The sequence below is a fragment of the Contarinia nasturtii genome, unplaced genomic scaffold, assembly GCF_009176525.2.
Source record: "Contarinia nasturtii isolate CC-2019 unplaced genomic scaffold, AAFC_CNas_1.1 Cnas_scaffold_2367, whole genome shotgun sequence".
Lineage (NCBI taxonomy): Eukaryota > Metazoa > Arthropoda > Insecta > Diptera > Cecidomyiidae > Contarinia > Contarinia nasturtii.
Window position 1 is genome coordinate 7,050 of NW_022199689.1, and position 23,157 is coordinate 30,206.

At 34.1% G+C, this 23,157-nt stretch overlaps 2 protein-coding genes across 3 annotated transcripts in view; one reads left to right on the forward strand and one right to left on the reverse strand.

Moving 5' to 3' along the window:
- Nucleotides 1–5,298: 5,298 nt before the first annotated feature.
- The window catches only part of LOC116348361 (rho GTPase-activating protein 26), a 122,030-nt gene continuing 104,171 nt past the window's right edge, over nt 5,299–23,157 (reverse strand). The window contains exons 3-13 of one of the 2 annotated variants that reach the window (XM_031779340.1): nt 22,726–22,883; nt 20,967–21,140; nt 8,686–8,901; nt 8,543–8,614; nt 8,350–8,410; nt 7,964–8,238; nt 7,434–7,776; nt 7,245–7,350; nt 5,981–7,105; nt 5,826–5,905; nt 5,299–5,499 (exon numbers count right to left, since the gene is read on the reverse strand). In XM_031779340.1, the coding sequence (XP_031635200.1) occupies nt 5,408–5,499; nt 5,826–5,905; nt 5,981–7,105; nt 7,245–7,350; nt 7,434–7,776; nt 7,964–8,238; nt 8,350–8,410; nt 8,543–8,614; nt 8,686–8,901; nt 20,967–21,140; nt 22,726–22,883 (2,702 nt within the window). In that variant the 3' untranslated portion in view covers nt 5,299–5,407. Of the gene's footprint in view, nt 5,500–5,825; nt 5,906–5,980; nt 7,106–7,244; nt 7,351–7,433; nt 7,777–7,963; nt 8,239–8,349; nt 8,411–8,542; nt 8,615–8,685; nt 8,902–15,762; nt 16,431–20,966; nt 21,141–22,725; nt 22,884–23,157 lie in introns of those variants that run through there. The other variant, XM_031779343.1, reaches the window with a different exon arrangement.
- LOC116348376 lies at nt 21,614–22,682 on the forward strand. Its single transcript, XM_031779363.1, has 4 exons — nt 21,614–21,764; nt 21,920–22,084; nt 22,317–22,456; nt 22,517–22,682. The coding sequence occupies exons 1-4, from the start codon at nt 21,705–21,707 to the stop codon at nt 22,593–22,595; spliced, it is 444 nt and encodes a 147-aa protein (XP_031635223.1). The 5' UTR covers nt 21,614–21,704; the 3' UTR covers nt 22,596–22,682.

The following is a 23,157-nucleotide window of genomic DNA, read 5'->3' on the forward strand; positions in this document are numbered from 1 at the left end:
GTGAGATAATCGATGGACAAATTTTGCGTACGGCGGACAACGTACGTTATAAATGTGATCAATGTAACTATGTCACATTGAGAAAATCAGATATGGAAAAACATATGCAGGCGAAAAACAAACACTGATTATTCCTATACTTCTATAATAGATGACAATGTGAAAGGACTTTTTTCCGCTAGTAGCGCCGCCATAGCTGATTTTTTTACGTTTTGCGGTGCTATCTTTAAAAAAACTACTTAGAACAGTAATTTTAACTCCAAATGATTTGAATTTATTTTTGTCGATTTCCTTAAATAAACACTTGACTTATTTACTTATTTGCAATATTTGTCGATCTGAAGAGACATTTTCCAGCTAAAATTGTATAGATCAGGTTTTAATTATTTAATTTACATTGTTTTTTATAGGATTGATTCACATTTAACAGCCACTTTAAACCATTTTATGATGTATTGTCTTATGTTTATGAAAAGTTATTCAATAATTACAGTTCTTCAACATTTTTTCTCATTGTTTTTTATTATTCCGTACAATTTCTAACCAAATGAAACCTCATTCTTTAGCTCCGGGAGTCTCCAAACTCAGGTAATCATTTATTGAACGTATAAATTCCAAATGAATGCTAATTTGTGTTCATCACTAATTACTAATTAGTAATTAGTTATTATTAATGACTCAAAAATAAATTCGAAGCTCACAAATTATTTTTCCTTTTGATGGTGTTCGCCTTCAGAAGTAAATGACACACTTCAATTCCTATATAATATTTCACACATAAATTTTCCGTTCATTTTTATTTTAACCACTGAGGTATCAATATAACAGAATCATTTTTAAGCATTATTCTATTTTTATAGAATTTTCCATTTAACATAAATTGCTTTTACATTGAGAGTAAAATATTAAAATAGTGAATTCAATTTATAGATATTTCTTTTGAAAGAGTTATTTGTTTGATATAAGAAAATTTTTTGACTTTTAATTGTGAAACGTAACGAATAAAATCATGAACAACTACATGGTTGAAATATCAAAAATGTTATTTGCTTTTGAAAATCAAGAGATAAATACATTGGAAATCATTCATACAATGTTCAAGAAAAATGACCTACTTTTACCGCCAAAATTTAAGGACAATTTCATAAGACAATCGCACAAAAGGTAAATTTCGGAAACAACACTCAAATTTATAATCTCAATCAGTTGGTTTAATTTCAATACTCATTTTAAATTTATTTCCCTCTTTTTTCCAGAATAATAGATACCTATGAGGGATTCGCGCAAATGTTTTCGATGCAAGAAGAGAACGTAGATGGCTGCATAGTTTCAAATGTGCAGAGTGATAATAGAGGAAATGATAAAAGTGACGATGTTGCCATTAATTCGGACGTCGATTTAAAGTGTGAAGAAGAAGTTACCAATGATATACCGACGGTAGTTGATGTGAATAATAAGCCAGTTACACATCGAGTCGAAGTAAAGATTGAATTAGATGATCTAGTAGTTGTGCGAGATATAATGACAACCGCAGAAAGGTGTAATCAACATGTTTCTCGAATGGCCAAAAAAGTATCGAGTCAGTCGAATAATGTAATCGAAATCGATAACTCTGAAGATGAAAAAGATACAGTAGATGTAGCGAAATCTTCGAATCATTCATCTGGTGGCAACACAACGAATCCCATCAAATCGGAATCAAGTGCTCCGATCAAATGCGAATCGATTAAAATGTTAGATGAACCAAACCGAATTTTTATTCTGCTTGACTCTGATGAGGATCATGATGTCAAAGAATCAAAGCCTCGCGTTGATGGAAATGATCAAAATAATGGCGATGCATCATCAGATTCTGAACGAGATAAAAATGAAGTCAATGAAATCGATGAATACAAGAACAAAACCACCCCTGAGCTTACAAAAAATAAATCGATCACCAAAAATTCTTCAAAGAAAAGAAAAAGAGAAGAGAGCTCTACTAATTTCCCTGGAAAACGCGGATGTTTTCGGTCAAAATTAGCAAATTGGTCAAGTACAACAAAGGATGTACAGTGTCAACAATGTGATCGTGTTTATACAAATAACGCAAACCTCATACGACACATTCGAACTCACACAGGCGAAAAACCATACAAATGTGAATATTGCTTGAAGAGTTTTTCACGACCAGATCATCTTAAGAATCACATGATAGCTCACGCCAAGGAATTTCCATTCAGTTGCTCACGTTGTTTTTTGGGTGTTTCATCAAAAGCTGAAAAAGATAAACATGAAAAAAGTTGTACAACAAAAGGTTATAAATGTGATCAATGCGACTATGTCACTTTGAAGACAGCACATATCAAACGTCACATGCAGAATAAAATCCATTTTTCGAAAGAATAAAATCCATCACGTCATTCGATTGTGATTTTTGCTTGAAGAAGTTTTCACGATTAGATAATCTTAGGCAGCACATGATAACTCACTTTGAGCAAATCAGTTGTGAATGGAATTTACAGCATTCTGTTAGTTATCTCACAAATGTTAGTCATCTCACAAATAATAAATAATCTCGAATTATATTTTACATTGCCATCTTTGGCAATAAACTACTTAAAACAAAAATTTCGACTGGAAATGATTTGATTTTATTTTTATCGATTTCCTAAAAACACACTTACCATATTGCAAAATTTGTAAATTTGTAGAGACATTTTCTAATTATTTTGATTTATTTGTTCATTGAATTCAATTGAATTTACATTGTTTTTTTTATAGGATTGATTTAAGATATAGTTAAGACATAAGACACATTTAACATATACATATAAAAGAATGAAAAAGAAACTCTTTCACTTTGGTCTCGAATTGTTTTCACTGTTTTCTCTATTTAATTCGCCATTTTAAACCTTTTTATGATGTCTTTGAGTTTCGGAAACAAAAGTTGTTCAATAAATATTTGCAATTCTACGCCATTATGTTTTTCGAATCAAATTGTATTTAGATTAAACCCGACGTGAAATCCAAACTAATATAGTAATTCTTGTATTTTTATTACAATTTAGAATTGTATAATTTCAAATATTGAAACATCAGTCCGTAGTTTCCAAACCGATCAAATCACTCATTTATTGTTCGTCAGAAAAATGTACAATAAATGAATGTTAATAGAGAAACAAACTGAATGACCAATCAGATGTAAAATGTTTACCGTTTTTAAAGACCATTTCGCCGAAAATAAGCTGATAATTGCCGTTCAAGTGAATTTAGTCTATGGTTGACCTGCACATTTTTACTTATTGTGCTATTTTCATTTGTTTGTTTAAATAATTGTACAGATATTTACACACAGATTTAAATATAAATCGGGAGATAAAATATTGCTTTGTGTATTCACTATTCATCGTTATTATATGAAGTATATATTCAATAAGATTTTTTCAGGCTTTTGACTATTGCATTCATTTTGATATATTTTGTATAGAGAGTATAACTCATAAAATACCTAACGTATTATTATTATTATTTTTTACAAATATGTAGTATATTTCGTCGCTAAATGGACAAATGATGAAATTCGGACAGTTGTTTTTTATGGGTTTGAATCATTGCAATTTTTTACCACTTTTTCATATACGTATATTTTGGATTTTTTGTTTTTTTGGTTGTAAACAAAAAATGGCTTGGTTTTCGTTGTAAGTGTGAGGAGGGGGTGGTGACTGAATGATGGTCCCTGGAATGGTATTTGATAAAAATATTCGATATGAATTTATGAGACATAAGAGTTTAGATTACAATTTGCAGCAGGAAACAGACGAGGAAATGAATGAAGGTGAGATGAAGCTTACGTGAAGGCAAATAGAGACCTAAACGAACTTTCAATTTTTTCATTACAGTATTATACTCAAGTACTGTAGTTCGTTTTTTTTCGGAGTGAAATAGTTTTCTACTATCAGTATATATTTTTTGGGAGTGCAAAATAAAATCATACTAGATAAAAACACTGAAACCGTGTAAATAATTGCTTTTGGATTTCTTTTTTTTTTTGTATTGAATGTTTAATTGGGAACAAAAGCGAGGAACTAGATCGTTTCCATAGAATATACCGACACCTCGTCTGTCAATCATCGGTTTTTTATGTGAGCTTTTTTGGGATGAATTCAAAGGAGGCACCATTCAAACTATCTCTTTTGTATTCACGTGTCCATTGAATATGAGAGTACGGTTTTGTATGACCATTCAGTTATATCTGCCAGAGATCTGTTGCTCAGAGATGCAATATATGTGAGGTTGAATGCTTTTAGGAGCCAGACGAGCATTCAGTTTGGAGCAAAATATTGAGTTTCTGCGCTCCTCACTTCACATTTGTTGCTCTGAGAAACAGTCTCTGATATCTACAGAAAAACATACTCTCCTATTGTCGTGGTGCTAATTCAATAGATGTGACATTTCAAATTTTGAAATTTGCTTTCAGATTCGTTCATATTTTCTCGTAACAAGTCCAAAACCATAATATCACTCTGAAAAAAAAATTAAACGAATTTTTAAATCAACAAACGATTTTGTTTCCAATCCATGCAAAATCCTTTTTTGAAAAATCATGCTCCTTATGATTTAAAATTTGTCAAAAAATCTGAATTTCGAAACAAAAGAAAAAAAAAACTCAAAAAAAGGTTGCCAATTTTTAATGAATCGAATATATTTTTTTTATTCATAACTGAAATCAATCATTTTCGACTTGCATAAATTGTTTTTGTTTTGTTGTTTTTAAATCATTTTCGATTCGAACTTATCGTATAACTTAAATGGGATTGAAATTAACTTAAAGTATTTCCATTAAATATATTAGAATATATCGTACAAAGAAACAAACAAAAAACTTGGGGGTGGGGATAGGCAAAAACTAAAACAGTGATTGAATTTCAAAAAGTGAACGGGATTAAGAAATACAGTTTCTTCCACCGAATGTGTATATATGTGTGTGTGTGTTGTGGGAAGAAATTTAAAACACACCAAATGTCGCGTGTATTCTTTTTTTCCTCGTTTTTTTTTTGTTTCGGAAAAATTTTACACAATAAAGTAATATAATAATAATAAACACTATTTCTAGTATAATACAACAGGTATGTTCAAAATGAAAAAAATGCTCTTCAGTAGGTTAGCTCACTAATCATTAGATTTTTGTAAAGTGATTTTCTGTTCATATTTTTTTTTTTTGTTGCATAGTATAATAAAATATATATGTATATAAATACTTCATAATGGAATTGATAAGGTTCTGGTTTCTTTTTTCATGCATTTCGCTTCCATTTTTACTTTTTCCATTTGTTTTTTTTTTTTGGATTTATTTATATTGGTGTTGTCGTTCAACATTGACTTGACAAAAAGACATTGACCATTGGATGGTACGTGCGCTTGTTTATTATTATTTTAGGACTTCGACATAATTTTCAGGTATTAGACCCGATTTTCCATTCAATGTGCCATCCAACCAGCCCGGCTCATTTGATTGACGAACTGAAAAAGGAAAATTATTTTGGTTAGAATTATTGCTGAAATATTTTTAAAAATAATAAAAAACATTTTGGGGAAAATTTTCCATTTTTAAAACTCAAAACTTCACACTACAGACCACACCATAGGAAGAAATCATTTGAAATAACAGAAAATTCAGTATGAAGGCTTGTGCTGGCAGCGCTTGAGAGCACACATGCAAATTTTTACTTAAGGGTATCTAACCGAGGTGTTATATAGGCACTGTGAGCAGTGAGTTTCTGAGTTCTTCGAGGTTCTTCAACGAATTTTCATGATTTTCCTTGAATTTCTTTGAAAGAGGCACTCACCATTTGTAATGATTTGATTTGGTTCAAACGAAAGTTCTCCATCATTTTCAGCCATGCATGCATATAATGTTCGAACGCGCCTGTAAAAGATCGAATAATCAAAATAAGTGAATTACAAACAAAAAAAAACGTTGAATTATCTATGAAATACATACACATTATCCCTCGGCGAATTGTATCGTTGGCGTGCAATGTCCTTGGTGCGTTGTGTCTTTTTCGGCATATAGCTTTGACTAGTGTCATAATTGTTGGATTTGCTGTTGTAATCCATGTAACTAGGTAACGTGGTTGCTTGAACGGTTTGCATTTGGCCACCGCCTCCGCTGCCACTTGTTTGTAAATGTTTGAGCTGTTGTGATGTTGGCGGTTGCCTTGTATACGAATGATTCAAAGACGACGTGGAGCATACTGATTCATTCGAACTGCTTGTCGAATTGATGCGATCAATGACCGACGACACTGGATTCACCAAATTATTTTCACTGTAATTCAGTGCGTTTAATCGCTGCGACTGAAGTTGTACATAAACTGAATCGGGCGTTCGGCTAAGCGATGTTGAATTTTCACGACTGCTATTCAATAGCTTATCACGATTGTTAATATGATTTGATTGCAATGGTGATATCGATTGTTCATGATGAATGCTACTGCTTAAGCTGCTGTTACCGCTTCGATGAATTGGCGATTGGCTCAAATGATTTGAATTCGGCGACGAAGATGTCAAATAATTCAGGCCACTGCCATTATCACGGCCAATGCTCAATTCGCGTGTGGGTGCAATGATGTGGTTTACATCACGACCGGCCAACGACGGTGTCGATTGATTCAATTGATTGATGTGCGTTGGTTTTGCCTCATAAATCGGATGATGATTTTTAACGATTTTATTGTTGGAATTTTGATAAATGCTGTTTGCACCATTCGGAATGTTCTGTAAACTCGATGACATTCCAGTGTCTGTGTAATTTACACGGGTCACCACACGCATCAATGGCTGTGTATTATTGATTGAATTACGATTCGAACGATAGCCACCGTATGTTCGTGGCACTGGCTCTGGTGGACTTGTTTGGGCATGTGACAAATATTCGCTCGCCTTACCCGGCGACGTTTTAAATATCAAATCATAATTTTCAATCAAAATTTCAATGACAACATTGTTGAATTTGATATCGAGGATGGCAGCTAATGTTTCTTCAGCCGCACGCAATAACGTCGGGCCAAACACCACACCCAAATTGAATACGGACATTTTATTCTTATGGCATTTCATTGACACACTATTGAGAAGAAAAAAAAACAGTTTTATTCGAATGTTTTTCTTTCAATTTTTCAACATCGATTTTTGATTCTTTACTTTCAAAAATCATGAATTTTCATGTAAAAAATGAAAAAAATACGAAAATTGCCGTTACTTACGCTTTTAAATGGCGAATTATGATTTCGAGCATCTCGAAATTGACTTTGGGTAGCCGATAAACTAGTGTATGTACATCGCTGATTCTCTGGATTCGGGTTTCTTGTTCTAAAATTTAAAAATTCATTTTAATCACGTGTCATTCGCAAATAATTTGTTCTAATTTTTATTGAAATCGGCACAAAACTTACTCGCTGCTGCAATGAATCCATTATGGTATCGATATGTCATCAACGGTTCATTTAAATTCCGTAAATAATGTTTTAAAGCACTGGCAATGGTTTTGGTCTCGAGTAAATCAGAATGTTGCTCATCGTGAAAGAATTGCAATCGTTCCTTTTCAGTCTTATTACGGTCCATGCCAAGTGTCAGCAATTTCGTTATTTTTGTATTTACACCGCCGATACGATACAGACCTTCCTCTTCCAGTCCACGCACCTCCATTATTTCGATGCATTTACGGGCAAACGCAAATCCAACATCGTCCAATAAATATTCTTCATTTGATTTCGATTTGCCCGGTGCTAAATATGTCTGCAAAATAAAATAAACCAAATTATAAAAAAAATCAAAAAAATCAAAAATTAAAATTTAAAAAAATATTTTTAATTTTTTAAGAAAAATGTCAATTAAAAAAATTGATTGAAAATTCATTTAATTTTTTTCAGTGAATTTTTTTTAAGAATGGAAAAAATTATATTAAAAAATGTGTGTCAATTACCGGTTCTTTGCCATCCATTGCATTTAACCAGACCTTGCGATCTTCTTCGCTTAACGCTTGAAATGTGAATGTAACGCCTGGTTTTTGTTCGAAAGTTAAATCAAAGCAAAACCGTTTCTCAAAGTCTGATGCACGTCGGGTGCACGTTGTCAGTGTCAATGTTTCTGGCGGCTGTTCTGTTCTTCCCGATATTTGATTGTATGGCAACATTGAAAACAGTTTCTGCTGCTTTTTGTATGTACAATAGAATTTTGACCATGTTGCTGTAAAGGCCTCTGCAAAATTTTCAATGCAAAATAAATTAATTAGAAGGAAATTAATATGCAAATCGAATTACAACATTATTTTCATACAAAATAAAGTAAAAATTAAATGTCAGAACTTACTTAATTTACTTTTTTCCATTAGAAATAGATATCCCTGTTTTGTGAACTCGGTCTCTGGTTTCTGAGAAACGAAAAAGATACAATAAATCATTATTAAACTTTTTTGATAGATTTTCCGCCGTAACGCTTTGGTCTTTTATGTGAATAGTTGTTCAAAAATTCCTCGAATTAAACGACAAAAAAAAACACTTACCATTTTACTATCCATGTATTTTGCTTTCAATTCTTCAGCTTTCATGCGGGTTTCGTCGAAGTTTTCCCTCGTCTGTCGAAGACAAAGTAAAAACATTTAGTGTCAGCAGAAAAGCAGAAATATCCGATAAAATGAATGCATACCTTTTGAACTTTATGTTGTAAATCGGTCATATATTCTTTAGCGTCTTCGGCAATTTCATGTCCCAAATGATAGAACACTAACCATCCGGACATAAAACCAAGTAGCGTTTCAACAAATTCAAATTTAATACGTTCCTGTACATCTTGTATGGCCAACACATAGCTTAACGATTCGCGTAAGTATTCTCGTTCCAACATTCCCAGGCTGGCGTCCGCCTACAAAAACCGAACAATTGAAAAATAGCATCATCGGATTAAAATTGGCATTTTTCTCGGGGATAAAAATAGATCGAAAAAAAGGGATTGACATTTTATGCTCCGAAAGCTCAAAGAGAAAACAAAAATGAATTTTCAGCTAATTTCCCATTTTGTAATACAAAAATAGCAAAATGTTAAAGTTCATCGATGTAACAGCACTTCAATTCGAGTGAAAATCGCCAGAGAGAGAAACTATAAGGAAATTGATTTTTTTTTATATTCTATTATCCACGATGGTTTTTAGCGTGCGCATTCACTCAAATTGAACTGGAAAATCGCATTAGGAAATGGTGTCATTTTTGAAAAAGCATTTGACGGATGAATACACCAGAAACCAGATGGCACAGAGTGAAGTGGCAAAAGAGGAGAGTGAAATGGTGAGATAGAAACAGTAAGAGAGATTGTAACCGTATGTAATCAGGGCATATGACCTGTGCACTTTATCAAATCTGTTGAGTTTTAAACTTTTAATTGCTTTGTCCCATTTTACTATTTTGAACGATGAATATTGAGCGAAAAGCAACAACGGCAACAGTAATAAAGTAATACACATACACACACACAGATGATTATCTATTACTGGTATGTGGCACTCTAATTAATTCCATTTGGGCCGCAGGGCATGATGTGTGCTGCAGCTTATCGTACAATGCTATTAATGTTATTACATTTTCTCATGGCGGGTTGGCCGTACGCCGTTTTTGTTATGGTATTTACTGTCCATTGATTTAATCAAAATGGAAACATGGTCTCGGTTATTATACAATCGATTTTGAATGGTTCTTGAATTGGATGGATGATTACAAAAACACACCACAACCAAATATAATGTGAAACATAGTGATAAATTATATCTTGCTTATTCATTTCCATTGAATGCGAGAGTGTGCCGTAGTTCGCACGGCATTGAAATACGGCCACAATACATGCACTCGCTATCGCAGTCTGCTTTGGAAAAATATGTAGTGCAAAATATGAATATAGTTTCAAAGGTCAAGGATAAACAACACATACACCATTACTACTTCTCTCTCTCTGATTTCGGTGCTACTTTCTCCACATTTTGCTTACTCTATCTCATTCACTCTCTTCCATTATTTACTTACTCTCTCCCCTTCTTTTGCTCTGTCTCTTTCTTTCTGTAACTTTCTTCCTTCTTTTTTTCCATTTCCTCCCCAGTCCTCCCTTTCTTGCTCATTCGGCATTCTTTAGCCATCCGCTCCAAATACATTTCTCCAATTAAACAATTCACACATTTCGATACCGAGCCGTTTGATTCGTTTGTTTATGACAACAAAATCGTTTTTTTTTATGATTCCCTATTTCTCTTTCCTCGATGTGTTTCGACCAAATTTTTCTCACACCAAACAAAAAAAGAGCCCGAAATCGATGCAAACGTGTGGAATTTTATTGTTGTTGGTTTTTGTTTTGTTATTTATTTGAATGATATAAAATATCAAGTCCATAAATTTTCCATAAATTCATAAATGAAACGTGCGCTGTGCTCGTGTACACACTTTTACTACTTACACCATTTTCCTGGGTTTTGTGGTGAAACAAAAGCAAATATTGTGTGCGTTTCGTGATTGGTTTTCCATCCATCACATACAAAGACACACACAAACACGATCGGATGCTTTGTAACAAGAAGATAGGCAACAGTGATGTCTCTGTTACCAACCAAATGAACCATGTAAACAAAATTTAGTCCAACTGTGAGAAATATTTCAAATAAATTGCCTCGATTCAATAAATTCAATTTTGCCCATATTCCCCATGGCCAATCACAATGATCGGTACAAAAATTCCGAAATTCAAAGAGGCATGTTACAACATTTTCGCATTTGACAATTTACTTCCGCCATTTCATAGAAATTACTTCGAGTCGCCAGAGGAGCAAATAACATCCAATGGAACTGGATGGAATTAAAAACTTTGTATAAATGGATGACTGCAGTTAAATGAGATGAACAAAGCTGATGAAAACTACTTTTGAAAGTGCATTAAAAAGTAAAGCCAGCAGCATATTCTGTATTCAAAGACAAAAATCGAGATTTTCAAAGGTCATAATGAACAGAAAAAACTCGCACAGAAAAAAAGAGGGAAAAAATGCGTAAAAGAGTAGCAGTAAACGAAAAAAAAAAATGAAAAGAACGGGGGTAAAATTGAAAACGGTAGAAAAACCGTGCAAATGACAGTAAATGACTTTGAAACAGTAACAAAAGATTGTCAGCCAAATGAAAAATTCTTTTATGCACATGCACAGTATGTAATGCATATAACTGTAATATGAAAAAGAAATGAAACAAAACGAAAAAAAAAACTCGATAAAAACAGTTAAGTCAAACTGTTTCCAATTCATGGCATGGTGAGAACTTCTTTTTTTAGCTTTGCTGTTTTGTGTTTCCAATAAACATGATTAAATACAAAAATGACCGTGAAATAATGCGCGACGAATTGGCGAACAGTGATGCCCAGACGGATTATACCGTGAATATAAATCATCACCACCAGATGCTGTATGCACAATGCACCACACCGAACACTGTGATGGAAAAATGGTGCCGCTCTTGTGTCTATTCATATTATTTTTGGCTTTGTTCACAACAGAGAGAGAGAGAGAGAGAGAGAGAGATACAGCAGGAGTTAGAGACACGTTACAGAGAAACTGATAGATCGAAAGATTGATTCAGTCTGTGTCGAAACAAAATATACAAACCGACCGATCTCTGCACCACACATAGAGACCGTTCTCTGTGATTGCATTCAAATAATGGCATGTGCATAAGTACATATGATTCTATTGTAATAACAATCAATATATTTGTGTAAATGGCTATTTCCCTCGGTACTTCCGACAACAGGGGCATTTTTATTATTACATCACACATACAATTCACATCATTGTTCAATATGTCCATTATGTGATCGATGATATTTTATTTGCTTTTCACCATTATTTCAATATTCCCTTTTGCAAGTACCCTAATCGAACGTCGAATACGATTCGATTTTAAATCACATCCAATAACATAAAAATCCGCGCTAATACACACCGTAAGTCATACAAACGTTGAATGAAAAAGATATGGGTGAAGGTGAAAGGGCGACTGTTTAAAAAGAATTCTCGATGTCGAATCAATGACTTTTGACTACTCATTGTTTGCATTTTAAGTCTTACTTATTAAAATTAGCCTTGTTAAACATATTTCTTTTTTATTGTGAATAGAATAAAAGGTCGTTAAAAAAAAGTTTGCCATGTTTTTTCCCAGCAATCTACCAATGTACTCTTGAATATTTTTTCTTGTGAATTAAAATAACAAACAGTCAAAAAGAGGGCAAAGAAAAAAAATGTTCGAAATCAAAAGCAGCAGTTCATGTAAAACCGAAACTTCGGGGTGAAAAGAATTTTTCGCAAAGAAAAGTCCACGAAAAAAAGGGGAAACATTATTCAAAAATTGATTTCAGTTGTAAGCTCCAAAAAAAAATAAACAAATAATTGACATCGATCCAAAAATAAAAACATTGCGATAAAAAAAATTGCAATCAATTTCATTATATTATCCTTCGGTATGGTAGTTTCGTGCCTATGAATTTATAGTATGTTCCCATGTGACCTTACACATTTTTTTTATTTCAGAAATTCGTCTGGTTGCATCTTGACACGGTTCATGCCACGGGCACTTCGGAACAAAACAAGAGAGCGAGAGAGAGAGAGAGAGAGAGAAAAGCCACTTTAACAAAGAACGTATTGCAATTCTGTGTAACAGACACTGTTGTAAAACTGAAAATGGAATTCTATTTATAGATGCATTCAATTCTATTTTTACACATTTGCAGGTTGTTGTTTTTTGCAGCTATTTCCACTTGACATCCGTTCCAGAACCGTCGTGCTCTTGAGTTCGGTAATGGATTTTTTTCATTTTAATTTCAATTTAAAATAAAATTCAGTTTTAGACATATGTGTGTGTGTGAGAGAGCTATTTTCGGTGCATATTTGTGTGCAAAATGGTTTGTGTGGGAGTTTTTTTTTTTTTGGTGGCGCGTGAAGAGGGCTTGACTCAAGTGTACGAAAAACACTTGTTAAATCGCAAAATGTTGTTTCTCGCTTTCTCTTGATATAAAACAAATGGTTGGCGTTTCATTTTATTTCGATTTATTTCCACATCAATCGCCAAAAATAAAAATTCAATTGCAATCGACGCGAAAATCGGCTATAATTTGCTCTTCGATATTGAAGATGGAAAAAAAAACGAATCAGATGTTATAAATAGTCAAATCAATTCAATTTTTTTTTTCATGTCCATTTTCTAATTCGTTGTTTTATTTTCGGTATATATCTACTGGTTGGGTGAGAATAAGAGCCGTTTTCACTCTCATCAAATATTCAATTTCATGCGTGGTGTTGATCGAAACATTTCATGCTGTGTTTTGACATTGAACTTTTGCCGAAAATGCCGTGGTGAGAGAAAAATATCAATGATTTTGTAGACAAGGGATACACGTGTTTCGAGTGTTTTTGAGCTGCTAAGGAATTATTTCTTCGATTTTTCGTTCATGGACAAAGGCGATCTGGTCAATTTTTGACGAACAAAAAAATTGCCTTGAAATTGATCCTTTTTCTCTTCGAGAATTTCAATTTGTTTCTCTGATTTACTGGTTTTTCATGTTCAAATGTCAACCCCGAATGTAATATAAAAAATAAAAACGTTTGTCACAAACAATCAACCCCGAGCATTCCGGATGAGAACTTAGTTTGTAATGTAATTAATTTCCCTGTTCAATGGCAATGCAAATAGAGCATCAATTGTAATTTGTTTCGGATTTAAAATGCCATTTATCATGATGAATTTCATTTGTTTGTGACGGATGAAGTTGGTAAACAATTGTCAAACCAAAAACGGAGCAAAAACCGACATAACCCAATCATTTTGAAATGTATGCGTAGACAGAGACAGGATAGAGATAATTCATTTCGTTCCAAATTAAACGTTGATCACGTTTCATTTGTTTTGCATATCATATCATTCTTGTCAGATTTCATCGTCGCCGCTGAAAGTTCGCTGGTGACTCACTTATAAAATATGAGATTCGCCCTCTAATGCCGACATTTTTTTTAAATATGAATATTTAAGCTGCCGGAAGAGCTGTGTGGTAATAAAAAAAAGTGCTTGAAATCTCCTATTTTCCTCGAATTTCATATGGCAAAAATTCGAAATTAATGGAATATTGAATGCGATGTGATGGAAATTGACAAAAATCGGATTCCGTTGATTCCGGCACCCTACTTCGTAGACATGGTAAAATGTCACCATAGACGACAACGACGAGCACATAAAGTGAGATATTTTATGCGATGAAATAAAATCCGCTTATTGCACAATTTTCACCCTATTCCATTCTATCCACAGGCAAACAAAAGCAATGCACCCAAATGATGACTGCACTCACACACACATATAGTGTAGCAGCATAGGCTGACAAATCGATTTCGAAGCCACACACACACAGAGCACACCGAAGTAACGACGTCGAGCAAGCACCAAACCAGAGCCAAACACAATATGAGCGCTAAAAAGGTTGGAGAATGAGATAGAGCGTACCGAAATTAAACGGTCGAGAGGCGCGCGTCTGTATATGTGATGCATCCAGTTATATGACGACGTCATCCTTTCTATGCTACACATTGTTTGACGATGTGTATACAGTTAGTTCTGTTTTTTTTCATCATCTATGTTTCGATGCGGTGTTTATGGTTAATGATTTCATTGGTTGTCGCCGTCGAGAGTTTAAACTCTGGGATGCAATCCAAATAGGGGATGATTTGCTCTTCAGCAACAACAAAAAAAGGCACCACAATGTATTATGCATGAATAGCAGGCATTTCAACTGCCACACACATATAGAAATTATTTTTAGACTCGTACGATGGTACGTGTTTGTATGCAAAATTCATTCATTAAAATTCCCATTCTTTTGTTGTTGTTGTTGTTGTTGTTGTGTATTATTTGCTCTCATCAAATGCGGTGGTTCACGTTTCTATGACGAGGACGAGAAAAGACGACACAAAAAAAAAAACATGAGCGAGGAATAAAAGGGCATTTTGAGCACTGGTTGATGTCAATGAATCACTTTTCGATTCATTGTGCTCTGTCATATTTCAGTCGCGCGCTGTCTTTATTTTTAGCCATTCACTCTCACTCTTTTGTTCTCGACTTCCTTGACTCGTAAGAGGCGATTATCTACCGAATTACCATTCTTTGACATCTATCGACTTCTCTTGCTTTTACACAAGATTCTTTTTGAAAACAAAAATGTTTCATTCTTCTTTTCGTCTTTCTCATTTCATTCTATTCATCGTCTGCTTTGAGTTTTGTTTTCTTTGTTTTTGTCACATGAGCAACGATGACGAAATAACGTCAACCAACAAAGCAACCTGTCTTGCATGGACATTTTGGTTTGCATTTTATTATTACGAATCGAACCAGAATCGATATTAATTTGGTCAAAATGCCGTTAACACACGCACTTTTCTTTTTTTTATAATGCCAATGGGTCGAATTTTTGTTTCGCGCTTTTACCGTTGCCCCAGCAATTGCCAGTGCTACACAACAAATTCATTCGCAATTGGAGAATACGGAGGAAAAATAATACCAACAAAACCACTGTCGATGGAACGAAGAGTATCCACCACTAGTTTTTCGAACGAATTTTCAATGGTTTCTTTTTATTAAACAAAAAATCGTGCACAAATTACACACATCAATTATTCAAAACATTACTGATTCAATTCCAATCGAAGTAATTTTCGATACATACCTTACTGCAGTCATTTTTATATCGATTTCGTCTCTTTATTCACTTCCGGACTTTATTTTGTTGCATTTATTGCAAGAGAAATTTTCGTCACTTGTTTATTTTTCTATTTTACAATTCTTTCCTCGAGTCTTTCAAAACTATCGTCTATTTCTTTCGAATCTCTATTTTTATATCGTTCTGCAAAAAAAATTCCCACACTTTTCATTTGTCTCCGAATTTATTTCTTTGGAGTGTTTGAACACATCGTTTGTCTCACTCAGTCAATCTGTTAACTAACTAAAATTGATTTTTGTTACTAAATTCACTATAAAAAGAGTTATTAAAATGCCTGATGTTATTTTGCGCTTTCACTAATGTTTTTCTTTCACAAAATTTCTTCTTTTCATTCGACCGAAAACACACAATGTCTGTAACACACGAAAAATGTGTGTATCGCGCGCGCTCCGTTCACATTCACAAATGGCTCACAGCACTCTGAATTTGATTTCCATTCAGGTTCGATAATCATATCCAAAAAGAAATGTTTTTTTGTTCCTTCCATGCACACACACTCAGTCAGTCAGTCATTTGTTCGCTAACTCTCCATCCAACATACACGGAATATACACACGGCCATACAAGCGCAAAGCATTCGGAGCACACTCAACAACACAAAACGGCTGATGTAACCGACGACTAAAGTGTGAATGACGTTGTACAGATCAAAATTGATGTGTAAAGTATATTTCGTAATTCCATGCTGGCACTCACACAATTCAACATCGACATCAGGAGTAACTGTTCATCGTACCTATTCCGCGATATGTATTCGGTGTATGTGTGTGATTCGTTCAGGACTTGAAGCAAAAACACAGCAGGAGAATCAGTGTAAGGAACGAACCGTGAAGTGAGAATGGAAAATTCGCGTTGAATCACACACAACGGGGTTTATAACTGCACGAAAAACGCCACACCGACCGAATTTAAACGGAAGTTTTATAAAGGTTGGAAAGTTTAAGGCAAGATTCTTCGAGTTTTTGGAATCGAAAGATGACTTTAGATTAGCTTAAAGAATTTAGAGAGTAATATGAATTTGGAAAACATGCATTTTTCATCAAATTTTCGGACGATACACACGATTTTGTTTGATTATTAGCACTCATTTCGAAAAGGTAATCATTTTATTGAATATTTTCAATTCTTTAGCGATTTAAAAGCATATTTTTTTGAATATTCAAGAAAAAATGGAAAATAAGCGAAAAATAATTCAAAATTCCCTTTAAAAAGCCTTCACACCCTGTTGTTCCACCGACAAAAAAACGCGAAAAAGCGAACCCCTAGTACGGAAGCGAACAAAAAATGTGCTATACACTACTATGTTCTTTAATATAGGTATATCAAGGATAACGGAGGAGAACTGTATTCCAATCACCACTACATTCGCATCGCGGCGCATGCGTATCATTCACCCAGAGCTTCGGTGACTTGGTGATAAGACATTGAATGGTTTTTCGCAAACAAAAGCAAAAACAAAACCGATACAAACAAAATGTTTGGTTGACAGCATGATATCGAGTTGCCGAGAACGAGAGTGATAGTATGAGCTAATGGTAGTGTCATATGATAAAAGTGCTTGACAACAACCGCATACATATTTTTTAACGTACAAATATCCAATTAAATGGTTGTCCGGCGATAAATTACCACTTTTTCGATGAACTTGTTGTTATATTTTCTTTATTTCGGGGGGTAAAAGTGACATTGTCCGGCATTTCAACCCACACAATTCGGAATTGTAAAGTTCAGCTGATTACACTTTATCGAATGCAGTTATTTACATTTGACCATATAAAAATTGACCTTCGATTAGAGGTTTTCTATTGTTGTTGTTAAGGCATACATGCTGTGTGTGTGTGTGTGTGAGAGAGTCAATTTTCGTGTATTTACCAAATGGCCAGCTGTTCGTAATGCGGATAGTTTGTGCCGGAATGTGGGTGGCATTAATGGAATTTTGATGCCTTCAGATCGTGAGATGAGGAAGAAAGAAAAAAAAGAGAGAGAGAGAGAGAGAGAGAGAGTGAAAGTGGCCTTTTCTTGGCTGTGAAGAAAATGTGAATATCATTGATGCACGACATTTAATTGAGCATTTGAGCTTAAGAGTGTTGCTTCCACTTGAGAAGTTCAATTTCGGTTGAGCTATTTTTAAACATCGGTTATTTACAGCTATCAAGCGATGGTTCAGAGGTAAATACGATTAGGGAAGCTTATCCATTCTATTTTTTGATGACACTCTCGTCGATTTCGAGTGGAGATGATGGTACATTGATGATGATACCCCCCGTTGATGACGTACATTATCTTTCTCATTCGGGTTTTTTTTGTGATGATATGATTTGAAGTATGTTGCTATTTTTAGCTCGACAACAGAATTTGATTTTTGGATCTTTTCATCTTTTCGATAAATGTACCATTTTCACATTTTTTCCACTCGCCAAAATCAGCTCGATTGGGAAATTGATGCGGAAAAATATTAAAAGTTACAAAATCAACGATTTTCGAAAGGGGTTCGCATTTGAAAGATAAAAATAGCTCATCAAATATAACCGAAGCAAGAAATGGAATGAAAAACTTTCCCTTAATAATGGCTGTTATCGTAGGCGTCGTATCTCTGCTCTTTCTTTCATGCCGACTTTGCCAAACCTTTTGATATTTGATGATTATTACATTTTGAATATCGCATCGAGAAAGCATACGATTGAAGTTGAAGATTTCTATTTCTGTTGAATGGTTGCTTTTTTTTATTTCCTTCGACGATTTACTCTTCCTAGAAGGTTTGAATTGGTAGCCAATTTTGGCGTCTTGCAATTTCTCTTAATTAGCCATCAAATGTTGATGTGGTTGCCACGACACCACGACCCAGAGACGAATTCATTCATAATGTCACACTTTTCATGTCAATGGACTGAAATTATATGCCTCGCCGCATAAACGACTATATGTTCGAGTACCGGCAATTCCCACGACGAAGGAGAGGCAAGCGTGCCGGTTGCTAAGGCTCAAATACAAACATTAAATTGACCGTGAAAAATTAAGAGTGCTTAGACTGAGGACGACAACCTCGATGAAACTTTTATCCAAACCCACACAAAGTCGCAATGGAAAATTTATATTTGGCGGAAGTTTTCGAAAATTAAATTCGATTTTGAAATGATACGTGCACATTCAAGTCACAATTGAGTGGAATGCGAAAAATGCGGCAGTTTCTATATACGCACTGTCGACCGAAACGCACAATCGTAACAATTTATTAGATTACTGAACTTTTCGTTTCATTTTCTAAAAATAGATTCGTTGAATAGATGAACGTAAATAGCATTGCAGTTTTTATTTCACAGCTATTCAGTTTTATACAACATGACCATTTGGTCTGCATCCATTTTTGCTTCGCAACAGTCACTCGCATGCGGTTGGAATGTTGAAATGACGTCATGTTAGCACATTGACTTCCGATAGATTCCTAAGTCGAAACCATAAAACACAGAAAGCTCCGAAGCAATGAAAATTATTTATCGCAAACGTAAATGGGCAAAATTGAACTATTTTTAGCATTGCGAAAATAAAAATAAAATGTCTTACATCCGTAAGATGAACTTTTCCGCACTGTGATCCACGACATGCATTTATTACAAATCTTTTACTCAAATAATTCACGAGAAAACTAAATCTGACATTAGTTTTAGATAAAAATAATTTTCGAAGCACTTTTCTTACAAAAACTACTAAAGATGGGAATTTTTGTATCGGAGCCATGCCTATATGATATCGTAATCATGTGAAAATTTGCAGAGGTTATTTTTTTCACAAAAAGTTAACATTCTGAAAGTTTGAAGAAATTTCAATGCATATTAAGGGTACTTCCCATACAAAATTTCGTTTTAGAGCGAAAAATCCAAAATTTTGTTCGGGAGGTGCCCCTAATATTCGTTGAAATGTCTTCAAACTCGGAATGGTATTTATGTGTGATAAAAATAACCTGTGCAAAGTTTCAGCTCATTACGATATCATACAGGCATGGCTTCCATACAAAAATCCAAATTTTTTGAATTTTTTGTATGAAAAGTGTGTCGAAAATGAATTGTATCGCAAAACTAACGTCATATTCGGTTTTCTCGTACCCAAAAACCCCCCAATACACATTTTTGAGTGTTTAAGAATACATTAAATATCACTTTTGGAAGAAAAATTGAATTTTTCCCATGGATGGACATGGGCATCACACCAGACATGACACTTTACCCCTACCCTCACTTGCTTTCTATATCACCTGTATATTTTTTTTGAGCTTCACGTTCCGAGCGACATCTCTATGTGCTTGGCATTGAACTCGCGATCCAAACGAGCACCAAAGGCAATTAAAACATTTTTTTTTTTGGTGCGAAAAAGTCAAAAATGTCAACTGATTTTGTGTGAAGAAAAACCATGTGATATGCAACGTCCTCGCAGTTAATTTCGATGACACAAACTGTGCAAAGTAATTTCAATTTATTTTCCATCACAAATTCACTAAATACAAATAATAAATCGGTTTTTGTTCAATTTACACGGTATATCTTTATCGAGCGTAAAATGACAGACGTCACAACAAATGATTCCGTATTCAAACTTCAAACAATTAACATTCTACACAAACTTTTTGTTCTAATTTTCATGAGCACATAGAGATGGCGCCATCATGCAGTTTTTTACATTATTTGCCATTGTAAGTGATGGTAGCTTTACCCTGTCAACCAAAGTCGCTCAAAATCTAATGGTTTCTATTTCTCGGCACCCCCAATCATCCTGTGAAGTCAGATTTTGAATTACTTTTCTTGTTTGAAAGTTATCGTGTTAACAAATTTTTGCGTACAGGGTACAGCGTACAGGGTACAGGGTACAGGGTACAGGGTACAGGGTACAGGGTACGCACATACATTCGGACATCGAAAAAACGCTAGATTCGTGTTCCCTGGCCCCAAAAACACCCAGAAAACACATTTTTTATGGGTGATAATTTTTCGACCGATTCCAATACTTTACCTTACACACTAAGTGTGTGCGGAAAAGTAATACGAAGACGGTCTCGAAACAGTTTTTTTTGTACGATTCGCACATTTTTCTTTGTTCATGATGATATCGGAGCAAAAGTGTCATTTTTTGTGACGCAATTTATTTGGATGGATTCTTACCTCTTGTATTGTGTTGTCCGGTTTCTTTGAAGACATGTTCAAAAATCGCTCTTGTGCCTGACAAAACTTTCCCGTCTTTTTGTCAAACTTCTTTTTATGCTCTTTAACGCCGCCAATTCGATCCTTCCGAAAATTCTCCAACGGCACCACGATTTGAGCGTGAGCCTGGTCCAACTGAAAATAGAAAGAGATTTGTTTACATCGATTTTTTTTCGCTTAAATTGAATATTGGAATAGAGTCTAGACTCTATAGATGAATTTTTCGGAATTTTTCTCAAACAATTTCCACGTGGATTTGAATAATAATCAAATTTTTTAAAATAAATATTGTTAGAGCGACAAAAAGAATATTCTGATAAAAATCAATTGACTCAATGTTTTAGTGAATTGGCGTTATCGTTGATATTGTTGTGAAATAATTCAAATTAAATTAAAATCAAATGAATAAGTGAAAAATGTAGTTTGATTTCGCTGATATATTTCGAGATAATTGTCAACATTGCATGCTATTCGATCGATTCCTGTGCATCTGTGTTTCCGGTCGGTCGATATATTGACGTTCCAAGTTTTATCTCACGTCATCAAGCTCGACTGTTGCTATATATTGAGCGAACTTACGTTTCGAATGTTTAATAGTGATTCGATTTTCAAACCAAAATATTCTTCCATCGAAAATGATACCCAATTTGATTTTTGTTTAAAATAACTTGAAAGAATTTGTCAGTTTTTACTCGAAAAATGCATTCAATAAAAATAACAGTGTTTGTGTGTGTAATTTTTCTGGTCTCAGAAGCCAAAGTACGTATTACTTATTAAAAGCTATTTTCTCGCTTCTCCGCCACTGCTTTATTTGGCGTTAATGAGCGTTGAATTCGAATTCCAGAATTTATTCTAGTTTAGCAATTTAATACGAGTATATACGAAAAAAGTAAAAAGTAATGCGTTAATTTCAGGAATTACCCAAAGAAATCAAAGACATGGTCATGATGATGACTGAGGATTGCAGAAAAAACAATGGCCTTCCCGATGCCGAAATGACTAAAATCTTGGAAGGAAAATTGTCGGAAACAAAACCGGCGAAATGCACTCTTACTTGTCTTTTGAAACAATTTCATATGGTATTTCAAGTTGATGACCACTGGTCACGATCGATATCCCTTTCTGTCGAATTGAATGACATTTTAAATCGTAGTCTGTACTGATGTGAAACCATCTAAAGGAGTCAAACACACATTTTCGAAATTTTTTTAGTTTTTTTTTTTTCATTTGAAGTATCATTCAATTCAATAGTTTCGGTGACGATAATCATTACATCCAAAGAGAAAACTAATTTATACATCTCTTACACAGGCAAAAACCAATGATAGATTTCTTGAAGTAGATTGTGAAGCCGCAAACAGCATGGCGGCAATGAGTGGTACCGATAAAACAAAGCTTGATAAAGGCAAGGAAATATGTGACATATGTAAAGCTCCACGTGAAGCCGATGAGTAAGTATACATAAAAAACCGTGAATCAGTCATATGCCTTGATATATACGATAATTTCAGATGTGAATTCAGCGGCACTTTTGTAAAATGCGTTTTGAAGGAAGCCACTGCTCGTGGCATCAAACTTAATGACATGTAAAATGTCCATTCAGACTTTGAACACTATGTAAAACAATGAGTAATCCTTTCAATAAAAAATATATCTGAGTTTTTGTGTGAGAAATAATGACTTTGTAACAAAAAGAATCCGAAATTTATTTTATGCTCACCATGTTATCACGTTCATCTTCGATGTTAGCAATCAATTTACTAAACTGTTTAAGACTATTGACAATCACTTGTTCGTCATCGGTTTGTGTGGATCCGATGCATTCAAAATTAAATTCGTCCAAACTCTTTGACAACTGACGTTGGGCACGTGATAAATCTGAAAAGAGAAAATACAAAAATTAATCGAACAAATATTTATGAAATTCAATTTCGTACAAAGAAAACTACATTGCATTTGAAAAATATTCCAATAAGTCTGTGTATCATCAAAAATCGAGCCCATAATTCTTCCGATATAATTGCATAATTCAATCTTGTTTTAAATTGGAACGATTGATTTCGTCTGTTTTGTTGGTTTTCATTTAAAATCGGGTCGGTAACCGCAATGTAAGTCAAAATGAACGAAAAAAATCCGTCGAAAAATCAATTAG